The 16,637-nt window shown below is 42.4% G+C and overlaps 1 protein-coding gene across 5 annotated transcripts in view; it reads left to right on the top strand.

The window, feature by feature from the left end:
• Window positions 1-16,637, top strand: part of ino80 (INO80 complex ATPase subunit) — a 97,974-nt gene that overhangs the window by 55,886 nt on the left and 25,451 nt on the right. For all 5 annotated transcript variants that reach the window (XM_080744242.1, XM_080744241.1, XM_080744238.1 and 2 more), the window contains exon 28: window positions 7,025-7,152. In XM_080744242.1, the coding sequence (XP_080600368.1) occupies window positions 7,025-7,152 (128 nt within the window). The remainder of the gene's footprint in view (window positions 1-7,024; window positions 7,153-16,637) is intronic.

Raw genomic sequence — 16,637 nt, 5'->3', positions numbered from 1 at the left:
CATCGGTCACTGTCACGTCCCACAAGAACTCAAACTGGCGAGAGTAAGGAAAGAAATTAGAACCGGGCAACTACCGCCCTGTTTCCATCCTTTGTTCCATCTCAAAGGTTATAGAGAGATGAATTCACAAACAGATCAGCCGTTACCTCACAGAAGGAAAACTGCTCTTTGAATTCCAATCTGGCTTCAGAACATCCCACTCCACTGACACATGCCCACTGTCTTTGACCGACTACAGTACATCGAACTTGAGGTAGACTCTGGCAAATAATGTGGCATGGTCATGCTGGACCTCCAAATGGAATTTGACACTGTTCAGTTCTACTGAATGATTGGTATTGATAACACATCTGTAAACTGGATGATCCTGCCTTGAGGGAAGAGAACACATGGTTGATGTCCCTCCCAGTGAACTGTGGGGTTCCTCAAGGAAACATACTAGGGCCGTTACTGTTCCTTCTATACATTAGCGACATGAAAGCAGCCTGTAACAGATATTTGTTCTTGTTCGCTGATGACTCGACACTCCTGGTCTCGGACGAGGACAAAATGCAAGTTGAGCAAACCCTCAATTCTGAAAAAGAATTATTTTTGGATCCATACCCTTAGGTAATGTAATTGATTTCAAGGTCAGAGCTGAACATATACTAATCTCAAGCAAACAAGAGGTTACCTATTATGGCTGTATTCTTGACAACAAACTGCCAAGTGGAAAAATGCTTGCGTGAGCTATTTTCACCACACAACACCTCTGGGGGATGCAGTATAAAATAGGGCAAATGTGGTTCGGTAGCAGAGCCTGCAAAACTTCCTCCACTTGACAATAAGATCACTTCTTGGTAACAAACCATGTCAGAAAGGGGAAAAAAAAGAACTCTTGAATGCACTTCTTTGGGGATTGGAGGCCCGGCGGCACCTCCCACAGGGTTGAACCACTGAGCGTTAACCACTGGCTGTTTTATTGTATGATAAGTATCACTTTGTACTCCAATGTTTGTAAACAGGGGAGGAGAAAATAGACCAACAAGTTCGAATTTAGTGTTGGGAGAGGTTTCTATAGCGCAGGGCTCCTTGACTATTTAAATATCGACCAAATTCATGTGGTCCCCCCCGAACCCACCCTCCTCCCTCCCACCGAAAAAAAACAACCCATCTTTAAATACGACTTTGAGGAAGGCGTCTGGAGGTTTTTGTTTATAATGTGCTCCCCGGCTGCTGCTGCAGAATGACGGGGTTTGAACAATATTTAGCCTTATAGAAAAGTATTTCTGCAGCGTTGCCAGAGAGCCTGGTGGGTTTGCGTTTTGGGTGGTTGGTGCTGGTGGTGGTGGGGTGGTGGGATGGCTCCAGCGAGTGAAGCGGGTGGGGGCGCCTCGCGGGCGCAGCGCGGCGCGGGGGCCCCTGGGTTAGCCTGGCACCGCGGTGACGAGGGGCCCCCCGACTGCTCCAAACCGCAACATCACCACCGAATAATACTGACTTACTGGATCTGTGACCACAACATTATACAGACCCAGTCCTCTCTCTCTGTGTGTCTCTGAACCTCACTCTCTCTCTCTGCTTCTCTCCTCCTATGTTCTCTGCAGTGGTGTAAAGTAACTAAGTACATTTACTTAAGTGCTGTACTTAAGTACAGTTTTGAGGTATCTGTACTTTACTTGAGTATTTTCGGTACTTTTACTTCTACTCCGCTACATCTCAGATCCAAATATTGTAATTTTACTCCACTACAACTATTTGAAAACTTGAGTTACTAGCTAATTATCAATGATGAAGCAGATATCAATGATTATATTATAAAACATACATTAATCCACTTCAGAACGATTTAATACCGTGGCTATTTGAAAATAGCCAATCGCGACACGATGTGAGCTTGTAGATCTGCTATTTTCAAACATTTTGTACTTTACTTTTAAGTATTTTTTGATGCCAACACTTTTGTACTTTTACGCAAGTACATTTTGAATTCAAGACTTTTACTTATAACGGAGTTCTATATTGCAGTATTGATACTTTTACTTAAGTAATGGGAGTACTTTTTCCACCACTGTCTGCTTCTCTCCCCCTATGTTCTCTCTGTCTCTGTCTGTCTCTCCCTCTCTCTCTTTCAGTCTCTTTCAATCTGTGTCTTTCTCCTTCTTTGTCTCCCTCCTCTCCTCCATGTGATTCCAAAGTCAATATCAGTCTTTTTTTTATGTGGTTTGCTTCGTGTGTGTCTGAGCATTGCACGCCATTGTGTGTGTCTAGGCAGTATCTGTTCAGGGTCTCAGCTTATATGTAAGGACGGCATTTGACACTCTAAACAAATGCTTGTACGTGTATTTTTACACTTCTAGGCATTTTAGCAGCATTCCAGTTTCTGTTCCTTTCCCCCAAATCATGGAAGTGGTCTACTTTGTATATTTGCTCACAAGAACAGGCTGCGTGCTGCGTGTGAGTAGAGCTGTCACGATATGACATTTTACATGACGATTAATTGTCACTCAAATAATTGGCGATTAACGATTTAATTGTGTTTTTGTCATTGATAATTACATTTCTGTTTGGCTTTTAGGCTTTGAAGTTGTACATGGTAGATATGACACATAACCTAAATATACAAAGAAATTACTGACATATTTGACAACTTACTACTTAAAAAGTAACTTTGATAGTGGAAATAGCCGATCTACAAGCTCACAACGCATCGCGATGCGACGCGTTGTGAGCTTGTAGATCTGCTATTTCCACTATTTTTGACCTTTTATTTAAATATATGAAAATTTTTCAACATGGAAACGATTATGACGATTATGACAAAATAATTGCGATAATGTCAAATAATCACAATTAGACGATTATGTAATAATTGTGACAGCCCTAGGCCTGTGCGTGCGTGCGTGCGTGCGTGCGTGCGTGTGTGTGTGTGTGACAAGCTGACACCACTCTTGCGGTGACCCCCAGAGGTGAGCGGGCCTCGGTCCGTCCCCAGAGTGGGTCCCCGCAGTCACTTCATCTGTTGTATTAGTTCCTCTTTAACACCTCGGCAGGACCTGACCTTTGCGGGGTGTCGCACACACTGGGGTCAGAGCTCGGGGTTCAGCCCGGGTACACATTAGCATGATGTGTGCTATTACCGCGGCTAACAGCAGGCGATGGGATGTTCTCTGTGTACACAGTAATGTCCTCTGTTGTTCATTCGACTCTGAAAGTCTACAAATGGAACCGAATGGAGCCGTTCCTAGGGCTGTCACGATTATGTTGTTTTACATGACGATTAATTGTCACTCAAATAGTTGCGATTAACGATTTCATTGTGTTTTTGTCGTTGACAATTGCATGGCTTGTAGGCTTTGAAGTTGGACGTGGTAGATATGACACATAACCTAAATATACAAAGAAATTACTGACATATTTGACCACTTTATACTTTAAAAAGAACATTGATAGTGCGCTGCGACGCGTTGTGAGCTTGTAGATCTGCTATTTCCCCTATTTTTGAAAATGGTTGAAATTATATGAACCTTTTTCAACATGGAAACGATTGATGATTATGACAAAATAATTGTGATTGTGTCAAATAATTTCGATTAGACGATTATGTATTAACTGTGACAGGCCTACCAGTTCCATTTATACACACTGAGTTGTGTGTAGAGCAGTGGTTCTTAGCTGTCAAGAAGCCCCAAATTGTATGTGCCTGCGGACCCCCATCTGAAAAGGTTTTGTGCCAGGGACCCCCAGAAGATAAGATGTATGTAAATAATTATCATAATAATAATAATTATTATTATATTATTATAAGATTTTTCTATTCTAAAATGATTGTGATGCTTTATTAATTATTGGTACAGACCCCACTTTGAGAACCACTGGTGTAGTGCCCCTAGTTCTTTTTTTACACAATATATTGTTTGTCTTGTAATATTTTGGTGTTAGTTTGTCAATACATCGATACGTTAACATTTTTGCAGTTGCTGTAGTACCATAGTTCAATGAAATTCCAATGTTCATCAACTCCAATTAGATAATCTCGTATATCTTTAAACACAACCTAAATATTCAAATAAATATACAAGACAATACAAAACACAATAATTAAAGAAAATATTTAAGGCTTTAAAAAGTCATGTTTCATTAACCGTTGTTGTGTGTTTGTCAAACAAATATAGGGACATGTCTTGCTTGCCGCCTTACCCTTTAGATCTATGCCTACCTTTTGGGTATTTTTTTTGTATTTTGAGAAACCTTTTACAATAGTTCTAATAGCCGATTGAACAAGCTCACAACGTGCCATTGTAGATCGGCTATTATAGGTCTCTTCAATATCTCTTCAATGTGAATTGATAGTTGAACCATCTTCATAATGAAGCAACTCGCCGTCGTCCCTTTCGCTCTGCAGTGACCTCACGGCCCCTTTGTGTCGTGTGACATATGTCACGTTTACGAGGCGCCGTCTCGTTGACGATGCCGTGCATCTCAGGACACAGAAACATGTTAGAACGAGGGGTCTTTCTTTTTAGCGGCACAGAAGGGTTTCAGTGAACAAGTGTCGAAGCTGAGCGCGGGGGGCATAGAGAAGCCCCCCCAGCTCCCCCATTCCCCCACAGGGAGTCTCGTGTGCCCACCGGGCCCCCCTGACCTTGTGACCTGGGACACATCCCCCCGCGCTCAGGGGTCATGGTCCCCCGCAGTCAACCACCACCACGAGCCTGTCAGCAGGTCGATGGATAGCCCCCCTCCTCTCTCGCTCTCTCTCTATCTCTCTCTTTTTCTCTCTCTCTGGACCATTGTCCAGTGATGGAATAAGTACTCTCATTGTTTACTTAACTCATTGACTGCCAAGGCCCGAGTTTCCCGAGTTATTACAGTAGTCCCAGGCTGCCAGAGCCCGAGTTTCCCGAGTTGGAAGCCATTTTGAAAAAAACAAATTTTTTTTTTTTTTTTTTTTTCAAATTTTTTTTTTATAAAAAAAATTCTAAAAATGCCTCAAATGTATTAGGCATGATCGCAATTGTGAAATTGCATGTGTAGCCCCATAACAAACAAACACATCTTTCAAAATGTCAAAAATGGCTGTTTTGTCTGACTTTGAAGGCTTGTAACTCATGAATGCCTGAACGGATTTCCAAGCGGATTTTTTTGTTTGAAAGCTGTTAAAAAGTACTACACATATGATGCATATATGGTGCATGGGCGTGCACGATCTGTGCACTAAAAATTGATCCGTGCACTAGAAATCTAGGATAGTGGCAGTCTGGTACTTGGGGGCCATCTTGAAATGGCATTCAATGAGTTAAGTAAAATAGCCGATGCGAGGTGTTGTGAGCTTGTAGATCGGCTATTTTACTAGTCAAAGCTTGTAGATCGGCTATTTTACTCGTCAAAGACTTGCACATGTTCACAATCTATTTTACTAGTAAACAATATGATCAGCCTATTGTAGAAATAGTCTGTTACAAGTACAAGTTCTGTATTCAAAATGTGCTTGAGTAAAAGTACTAAAGTATTGGCATTATTCAGAGAAAGTCCCAATTTTCATATGTATAACATTGGGAAAGAAAGAAAGAAAGAAAGAAAGAAAGAAAGAAAGAAAGAAAGAAAGAAAAACATCCTTTGATCGTCTATACTGGTCTGAAGAGGTTTTGTAATAATAATCAAAATCTACAAAGTAACTACTAACTAAAGTATTCAAATATTTACAGTGGAGTAAAAATTGTCTTTGAGATGTAGTGGAGTAGAACGAAAAGTATTGGAAATTGGAAATACTCCAGTAAGTACACCTCAAAATTGATGGTTTATAGTAAATTTACCCTGTTGATTCCGGATGGGGACACAAATGCATTCGGGTCCCCATCTGGAATCAACGGGGGTACATTTATTGTAATCAAATTATTGTCTTAGGAATGCTACAAAACCCCAAAAATATTATTGAACTCAAGTCTCCATGGGGTGAGTAATCAATATAAACAAAGTCATTTTGGGGGTGAACTACTCCTTTAACTCCTCGTGGCCCACTAGGCCACAGGGTCAGATCACTAAGCTCGTTGGTCGTGTTTGATTGGTGATTATGGTCAAGCTGGAGGTCACCTGATGGGGCATCAGAGACCAACTGTCACCCAGGATTGGTTCTCCACCGCGGCCGCTTGTGACACCAACTGTAAATTACACTTTATCACCTCCGTCAGGGAAGAAACCTCTTATCTCTGTATTCTAACGTTTGGTTTTGTAAATCAACCCATTTAGGCCTAGAATTATTTCATGTTTTAACTATTGAAAAAATAGCAGATACAGTATACAAGCTCACCGTGCACATTTTTTAATATATCTTTTTAAAAGCAAACATTTGTAACTGATTTGTTTCTGGGTGGTCCCTAGAACAACATATTTTGAGATGGGGGTCTGCGGCCAAATGCATGTAATTTTGGGGGTCCTTGACATTAAAAAGTTTGAGAACCACTGATTTAGAAGAAGGATTTAGAAGACATTTATAGAATCGTGTCAAAAATATTCAAAGACTTGCACAAATGTTCACAATCTTTCAAAAATAGCACATTTACACACTGTGAGCTTGTATATCTGCTATTTTTCAATAGATAAAGCATAACATAATGGTTAAAGCGGTTCAAATCTAACATGACACAGACTTGCGTTCCCGGTCTAAATGGCTTTTAACAGCCCTACTTGATCATACTACAGCCTCACACAAAACATAAAAAGTCGCAGATCCGCAAGCTCACAGATCTGCTACTTTTGCTACATTTGAATTTGAAATAACAGTTTTTGGACATATGAGGTTTCCACCTGACAGAGTCATTATGCTCTCTCTCTCTACTGTGGTCAGGGACTGCAAGTTTTCATCACCGTCGGAAACCTTGTATATCCACATTTCATAAGTAGTTTGAGAACTACTGATTTAGCAGGCATTTGTAGAATGCCAATTGTAGAATTGGCATCAGGTCCTAATGGGTTAATATTAATAAAGACCTCTCTCTCTCTCTCTCTCTCTCCCTGTCTCCCTGGGTGTCTCTCTCTCTCTCAGATAAGGAGAGTCTGATCACAGACAGTGGTAAGCTGCACACCCTGGACGTGCTGCTGAGCAGACTGAAGGCCCAGGGTCACCGTGTGCTCATCTACTCCCAGATGACCCGCATGATCGACCTGCTGGAGGTACTGGAGCATGCGCACACACAGTCACACACAGTCACACACGCACGCACGCACGCACACACACACACACACACATGCACTGTCAGGCAGAAACCTTGTATCTCCTAAGTTTCAAATTTGTATGTTATTATTATTATTGTTTTTGTTTTGTTTTTGTAAATAAAAGTGTCGCACAAAAATAGTGAAAATAGCAGATCTACAAGCACACAACACCTGGCGATGTGAGGCGTTGTGTGCTTGTAGAAGTGAAAATAGCAGATCTACAAGCACACAACACCTGGCGATGCGAGGCGCTGTGTGCTTGTAGATCGGCTATTTATTTTAAATAATAACAAAAAATGAAGGTTTTGGGCATACAAGGTCAACGACGATATATATGTTTTTACATAAATTAATGCCCTACTTGATCATACTACAGACTCATACAAAAGCATCAAAAGTAGCAGATCTACAAGCTCAAAACACGGCACCACTTTACGCAGCGTTTCAGACCTTCAGGCTGCTACTTTTGATGCTTTTGTGTGACGCTGTAGTATGATCAATACAAATGTACACAATACCCACAATACACACACACACACACACACACACACACACTCCTTTTCTTGTTTGCCAGTTTGACAGTCTGTCCTCATCGGGAGGTTGGCCTGACCTCCTGTCCCTCGTTAACCGCTCTCATTAGCGGGCTAATTAACAGGTCAGGGCCCTAATTAGCAGGCAGGGCTCATCTGCAGGGAGGGAGACAGATGGGAGAGCGATGGCAAGAAGTAAGAGGAGAAGAGAGGAGGGGGTTCATGAGGGCATGGGGTGAGGGGCCTCCCAGTTAGACAGGAGACACATGCCACACCACAAAAGATAGATAGATAGATAGATAGATAGATAGATAGATAGATAGATAGATAGATAGATGATTCTGCAAAATTCACAGTTCAGTTTGATATTTTGGCATCACGGTTTGACACTTTCGATACAAAAAACTACAGACATTTTCTTGATATTTTAAATGTATATATTAAATTTCTTAACACTATGTGTATTTATTTATTATATTTTTTAACAATACCCAACTTCTAGGACATTATTTCTCAAAGTGTGTGTGTGTGTGTGTGTGTGTGGGGGGGGGGGGGGGGGGGGGGTTCTTGAGGGGGTTAATATATATCATCAATATCTTTTTAACAACGTTAACTATAGGCTATTTCGAACAGACTTGAACTGAACTTTATCATTGTACATTCTGTTCAAAGTGGGTAAAAAAAGAAGCTCCCTAGAATTTCACTGTTCACTGTTAAGGATGTTAAAGTTATACCATGTAACCTTTTTTATAAAACAAATCTTAAAATGGTCCTAGCTGTTAAATCGCTAAAGTTTTAGAACCCCCACTCCGTTATTTTCAGCTTCTAAAGCCTTCTCTTTATATATTTTCTATGATCCCTGCCCGGGACCGGTTTTCGCGGAAAAATTGCGTCATCACACTACCGGCCAATCACAGCGAGGGTTATACACTGCCGGCCAATCACAGCGCAGAACATACACTGCCGGGCTCTCTGGTGGGTTTAGGAAACACGCCTTCAGGAAGTACACTGCAGTGTTTACACTGGAGGAGTCTAGCATGTAACTCCCCAACCACTGCTCGTAGAAGGACACGGGAGACCTCATTGAAAGCGTCTCGGCGAGGCGAGGCGGACGCGGTGGTCTGACGGCCCGGTCAGCGAGCGAAAAACGGACGAAAAAAGCAAACGCGACCGCGGTTTGCTAAACTGCTACAGACCACCAGTTGAGCAACTTACACAGTATAGCTTTAAGGTGCGAAAAACAAGCGCTCCTCTTCCCCAACACTCCACTAAGCAAGGATGGGTGTTGGTGTGAATGGGTATGGTGCACCAGCTTGTAGTATGTTGTTGTTGTTGTGGAACCTGTATTTTAGTTCCTCATAAAAATTTCGGTTCATTTGGTGCGGTCCGTTTGGTTCGGTACAGGGTTGTTCGGTTTGGTACACCGGTTCGATTTGGTATTTTACACCCCTAATAGTTAGATAGACAGACAACTCCAAAACACACTTTAAGGTTTATCAGACATTAACAACATCAGAAACGGCAAGTAAAAGACTTTATGAACATGTTGGTTTGTGTTCTGGTTTGCTGGTGTTGAGCTGAAAGGCTCTCAAAGGAAGTGTTACACACTAACGGCTCCCACTGAACAACAATGAACTTGTGGCGTCCTGTCCTGTCACCATAGCGTCACTCGGGCCGTGGAAATGTAGCTTATTCACCAGGATGGTGACATCACATCATTGGACAGGGTTATACAAAATTCATCTACTCTTAGTGCTTTAGTGCTCGTCAGGGTGCTGAGGTCCCCAGTTCACATATTATGATTATTTCCGGGGTCACGGCCTGAAAAGGTTGAGAACCACTGGCATACACTATCTGTATTTGGGCATTGCACATAGGAGTAAGCGACTCGTTATTGAGCTGAATTATTGTTATATAGTCCTGGAAATCGGGTTAAATATTCTGGAAAGGTTTTGGAAAAGTTTAGGAAATGAATTGGTAAAGATGTGTGGGAACCCTGATTGGAGCTTTGGCATGGTGTCGTCATTAGTTATAACTCAAGTACTGTACTTAAGGGTGAACTACTACTTTAAGCCGTGCTTCATACTTTGGCTATTAAAAAAAAACATAATAAACAAGCTAGTTTTACTTCGGTAAATAAATCTGAGTAGGTCATCCACCAGTGGGTTTTTGTTCCAGCTCCAGTCTGGTGTGGCAGACGGGCCCAGCCCAGGTGCTTAAGGACTGTCTTCCTGTGCGTCTGGACAGGCTGGTGAACAGTGGGAATGTCTCATGTAGGAAATACACAGCGCTGGGAATGCTTTTAGATGCTGCCGATAACACCCAGCTTAGCCATTCTACGCTAATGGCTAATGCCACCCGTCACACCCAGCAGACACAGACACACCTTTTTAAGGTTATTTTACTTTGTTCCGCGTCTGGTTTTGATTGAGTTTGTCACTCGTCGAAACACAATGAAGACAACCGTCTAAGAATGAACCGACCGTTACGTAGTTCTAATCTTAGATGATCGGTTCGAAGGCGTCACTAAGATGAATGGACTTAAATGAAACCTGTGGATGCCTATAGCATATTTTGAACAATGCTCAAGGCCTGCCCCACCTCACCACAACTATGCTATACATGTATATAATTTGACTTGAACTCAGGTTTGAACTCACGGGTTTCCCCGCACAGGAAGAGACGCTAAAGCCAAACATCTTATCCACTAGCCTAAATCTAATCTACTGTAATCAAATCAAGATTATATTTATATAACACGTTTCCAATGACCAAGGTCGAACCAAAGCGCTGAAACTAAGAGAAACTAAAAGAGAAAAGAAATTAAAAAAGAAGGAAGCAAAGCAGAAATAGAAAACGAAACAACATGAAGCATATCAAAGGTATGCTGTGAGTGCCAGGGTAATTACAAGGTCAAACAGCATTAAAAGCAAGCGAGATTTGTTTTTAGTAAGGATTGAAAATCCTCTAATGACTGAGCAGAGCGAATGTGGAGTTGCAGAGTGTGCCAGAGTCAGGGGCTGGCCACCGCGAAGGCTCGGTCAACTCGGCTAAAAGCCCTCAATCAAATATTAAGATATTAAGGGAGATATTAAGCTTTTTGGTCTTCAGGGAGAGGGTCTGAACCACACTGGCTACACTCACCCCCTTTTCACCCTCTGTCCTGATGGCTGCAACCTACGCCTGACACAGACAGCCCTGGGTAGGCAAGCAAGCCGAGCCTGGCGGAGATCTGCCCTCTGTGGAGCGCACTTTTCTAGTTGATGCATTTAACACATTTTATACTATTTTCCCATGGCCCACCACCACTGTAATGATGCCATGGAGCACTAGTGGACTGTGGACCATTGGTGATGATAACCAGTGGGTTAGACTGTTTACAGCCGGCTGCCAGTTTCTCTCCCACTTATTCCACATGGAGCTAATTTACTATATCGTCACTCTCAGGCAGAAACCTCTTATCTCCATATTCCAACTTTTTCTGTTTTTTTTTGTTTGTAAATTTATACCCTGCTAACTTGATCATACTACAGCCACAGTGTCAGACGAAAGCATCAAAACGCTTTGCGCCGTATTTTGAGCTTGTGGTTCTGCTGCTTTTGATTCTTTTGAATGTGTATCCTGAAAAGTAACAGTTTTGGACATATGAGGTTTCCACCCGAAAGAGACGAGAGAGAGAGAGAGAGAGATAGAGAAAGGGAGGGATGCAGATGTGGATAGACTGTTGTCGTCACTCTTTTGGTGTCCAGTTGGCTATACCAACTTTTTCAAGATGATCACATTTTTGGGCAGCGCATCTCACTGGGTCGTCTGGGGTGGTCTGATGGAGAAGTCTGTCTGTCTGTATCTGTGTCTCTCTCTCTCTCTCTCTCTCTCTCTCTCTCTCTCTCTCTCTGTCAGCAGTCTCCTAACAGAGAGTGCCAGGCCTCAGTGCTTACAGACAGCGTTTCCATTTTAACTGAATGCGCTCTGCCTCCGTGTTTGTTTAGACTGCTTTAACCGTATCGCACTGCGGTGGTGGTGGTGACTGACTCGCGTTACGCTGGCAGAACGGTGCCAGTCAGCACCACCCTCCGAAGAATAGGCCAGAGAAGTGCATCAAGTACTTCCAGATTAGAGATGTGTGCGACTTTCAGCCAATTCGTTTGTCAAATCCCTCTTTTCCTTCACGTCTAATCACCATGCCGAAGTTGACATTCAGCATAGGAGTCACGATAACGCGATACAAATGCCATCCATACGCAATAAACCATTGTTTTTTCAGGGAGTCCCAGGGGATCTTGAAGGGGCTCTGTGGGGCTCAACCCAGCTAAATGATAGATGGTAATGACTAATGAACCAAATGGACCCTTACTCAATGTAATGGAGTGTGCCTGGTTGGAAGAAAGACATACAAGACGAACTGGCAGCATAGCGGCCCGGGCCCCTGAAATTACAGTTTCACCTTCACCCAGCTGATGGCCGCTCAGATGGTCATGGCTCGTGCACATGTGGGAGCTGCTAGGAGGGGTTACTGTATATGTCTTGCTCAGGGACACTTTGACACGTATACTGAGCAGGCTGGGGCGTGGAACCAAAGACTTTTCTATACTCTACACACTCAGCTACAGCTGGCTCTTATAGGGGTATGATCTTTGTTTGGTTTTAAAAGAAGTTAGATAGCTTTATAGAGTACCAACGTCTGATGTCAAAACCACACTCCCTTCATTATGATGATTTCTTTTGTCATGCAAATTCAATTTCGTTAGGGATGTGCCTTTGTGTCGTTGCCTGTTTGGACTAAATTTCATTAATTTTGGTAACCGGAAATAGCATGGTAAAAACCCAGAGCTATGTTGACAGCAGTATTGTCAATGCACATTGACACACCTAAATCGAACAAACCCAATTTTAATGGGATTAGCTGCAGCTGTGTTGCTCACATCACTGTGTATTATGAGGTCAGCCATATAGTATAGACCGGTTTCTTGTTTACAAACATTGAGACTAAATGCACAGCTGAATGTATCATGTAATCAATTCCCACCAATCCCCAAACCTGTTGTTTTGGGGAGCGCTGGTTTCATTGGCTAATTTTGGTACCGACCTTGCGTGCGCATCTAGTTCTTATCAGTGTAACGTGGACCAGAAACCCGTCTATGCAGCCTGCCTAGTTATTAAAGGGCAACTGTTTTTTTTTGTTTTTTTACAACAAGGCTTCATATCTTAGATTGTAATTAGAGAAAAGAAAAGATGAGTGTTAAAATGTTTTAATTTACAAACAATTTGGATTTCAGTGGGTGGGGGCATGCTTAAAAGTGTCTAAATATGTATTTTTAGACACAATAAACCCATTCCCATGATGCACCGAAATCCTTCATGGGCAGATGTAACTTATGGGTGCTAATAGTGTTACTGTAAATAGTAATAAAGAAATCATCAGCTTATTGGGTCTAAACATACATATTTAGCCACTTGTACGCATGCCCCCACCCACTGAAATCAAAATAGCTAAAATCGCTAAAACACTAGAAAGCAGTAAATTAAAACATTTGGTAACACTTTCTATGAAGCCCACATTTCTAAGGCATTATGAGGGCATGCATAGTGCATTATGCATTCATAATGCTTCATAACTTCACCCCTAAAATATGAACCCTTGTTGTAAAAAAACTAAGTGTCCTTTAACCTGTTGTAGTTTTTTAAGCTAAACTGCAAAGAAACTACTATAATCAGCGTAGGGTTTGATTTCATTGTCCTTTAAGGTTAGATGTTAAGGAATGACTGTGCTGTAGTCACTGGAACATTTTTCAAAAGTTCTCACAAGTATAGCAGTACAAGGACAGGGTATGCGTGTGTGAGTGTTATACCTCGGCTATGTGAAGGTGCTGTGTTGTAGTGAAGGAATCATCTCTGTCCAAATTGACATGGACGTGTGTTTGATGTGTGAGGCTGTTATTTGTGGGTTAGATTTCAGCTGTTCAATCATCAGGAGGGAGATTTGAGCAGCAGGGAGCTAAACGCTGCCTTCCTGCTTCTTGGATCCATGTTCTACTTATTACTGTAGCATGCTGGGAAGTAACTACGTACATTCACTCAAGCACTGTACTCCAGTCCAATTTGAGGTACTTTACTGGACTATCTCCAAATTTCAGTACATCTCAGAGGCAAATATTGGACTTTTTTTACTTAGTCGGGGACCTTAGGGAGAATGGTAATAAAAAACATTTTTTTCCTGGGTATTTAAGTAGGATGTGAGGGGTCTACTAGGGGTTTGTCATGATGCTGAATCCATTGCAAGCATATGTTTTGCACAAAAAAAAAAAACATTCCTTGGGCTAAAAATGGCCCCAGAAAACGATGGTTTAGTGATGAAAAGTGATGGAAAGTGATGAGTCATCACTTTTCACAGTTTTGTGGCTGTTTTCTGGGGCCATTTCTAGCCCAAGGAATGTTTTTTGTGCAAAACAAATGCTTGCAATGGAGCATCATGACAAACCCCTAGTTAGACCCCTCACATCCTATTTAAATACTTTCTATCCTCCTGTATAGAAAGTCGATGGGAGCCCAACTTGATTTGGCCGCTGTAGCAACCCTGAAGGTCGCCAACTCGGGCGCCCTAGCTAAATCATTAGAGCATGGCCTGGGCTACATCTGTGCAAAATGTGGCGCTTTTAGACTGATTAGCGCGAAAAAAAAACCCTAAGGCCTCCGACTAACTCACAAAACACACATTAACCACTTCAGCCTTACATATACACGTTGGCTGTATACATCTGAAAACGACTTGAAGTACCGATTTTGATGCCAATACTTTTGTACTTTTACTCAAGTCAATCTGGAATACATGGAATTTTACTTTAGTATTTCTAAATCGTGGTATTGATACTTAGTAAAAAGTGAGTGCTCCTTCCATGACTGGTTGTTGGCCTTAGTGCAGCGGCTAGGCTAATGTTCCCTAATACAGCGTTTACTCACAGCAGATGGGGATGTTTGGGAACGGGGCCAGACACTGAGCCGGGGCGGGGGGGCGCTTTGGGACCCGGGGGTCACCCTGTTGGGTGTAGCTGTGTGTGTGTGTGTGTGTGTGTGTGTGTGTGTGTGTGTGTGTGTGTGTGTGTGTGTGTGCGTGTGCGTGTGCGTGTGCAGGGGGGGTGGGGTTGTCAGGGCAAAGTGTCAAATGATGGATATTGCCGGGGAAGGTGACGATTGTGCGAGTCGTCATCGACTCTCGAGGTGAGGCGTGATCGGTTTGAGATGTTTTGGCGGAGTCTGGTCGTTCGAGGGCAGATCGACTTGTCACCTCATCAGTGTAATCCGCCCCAGCCCCACACCCACCCACACCCACACCACTACCCTTTCCCATCACACACAACACCCACTCGCGCGCACACGCGCACACACATGTCCACTTAGTATAAGCGACTTTGGGCTTGTTTTTCTGTGATTTTTAATAGAAGATCTACAAGCTCGTATTTGTGTTTGAGTTTGTAGATAGTTTATTTTCAAATAGCCGATGTATACAGGTTTGAAGTGCTCATGTGTTTAGACGCTTCTTTTGGCCTTGTTTTCATAGACCTGGTTGCCTGAATTTCTCTCACAAAGTCTGGCAACACAGTGACACACGCACACATGCACAGACACACACACAGTCACACATGTGCGAGCGGTTACACACACACACACACACACACACACACACACACACACACACACACACACACAGCTCAGCACACAGCGGGTGTATAGAATATCAACTTTCTGTTTCTCAGTGTGTCTATGGGAACAGGCTTGTGGTTTTCTAGAAGTAGTACGATGTGGGATCTCTGTGCGCTAACTTGGCTCTCAACACAGCATCCATGCAGACATTTCCTATTAAAGCTGCAGTACGGAACTTATTTGATTGAAAAAAGATTAGTTATTTCATACTATGCCACAGCATGATTACAGAGTTGTTTTATCCCATTAAGACCAGAGGCCTTCTATGACTTCTAAATCAGTAGTTTAGTTCTCACACTTTCAAGATCTTTCAAAAATTTGCAAACATGGCAGATGTATGAGCTTGTGACGCGCTGTGAGCTTGTACATCTTCTATTTTTTTTATTAAACGCAGCTAAAATCTAAAATGACATGCTTTCCCGGTTTTAATGCATTATACTAGATTTAAGGTCAATTGATCTCAAAACTGCATCGTTCATTTAAATTTACAATTTAGGCACTTAGCAGATGCTCTTAATCCAGAGCGATTTATACAGTAAGCAAGGTAAACATGAAGGTAATACATCAGATGCATAGAAAATATAATCTAGGATCATAGGTAAACCTGAATCTGAATCGATCAGATTCTGATAGACAATGTTATCAGAGCAGAGGTCACCACTATATCTCCCCCTTGGACAAGCGGGGATTCCGTGTCCCATGCGGGAGGAAGACCCGGTTTCGAACCTGGGTCTCAGCTGGTACATAACACTTTGGGATTGCAGCTTTAAATATAAGTGCTTGTCGACCCCTCCGCCTTGGAGTGGACCTTTAACCGGAAATATCTAGTCTATCTTCTCCGCTCCTCAGAGATCCACTTAAAACTTAAAAAAAAAAGAATAAAAAAAAGAGAAGTTGAGTTCACTCTGCTCTAAGACCTGCAGAGGCTGCGCGGTCACCTCTGACCTCTCGCCGAGGTTGAGAAATCCCTCCCACGGTCTGGGAAACCTGGGTGAGAAACTGGTTCAGAACTGGCGTTTCTGTGGCAGGGGTGTCAATTGGGGTATGGCAGGGGTATGCAGCTGCCATACCCTGGGTCCAGGGGGTAAAATAAAAGTTACTTTTAAATATAAATCCATGAATGTCTCTTTGTCTATCTGTGCTGTTCATTATGTTGTTAAATAAAATAACTACAAATGCAAAATTTTACAAAATGGTCACTTTAACAAGGTATTA

This window comes from Nannobrachium achirus, assembly GCF_963921795.1.
Source record: "Nannobrachium achirus genome assembly, chromosome: 16".
NCBI lineage: Eukaryota > Metazoa > Chordata > Actinopteri > Myctophiformes > Myctophidae > Nannobrachium > Nannobrachium achirus.
The sequence above is the reverse complement of the archived record's forward strand: the minus strand, read 5'-3'. Positions and strand labels throughout refer to the sequence as shown.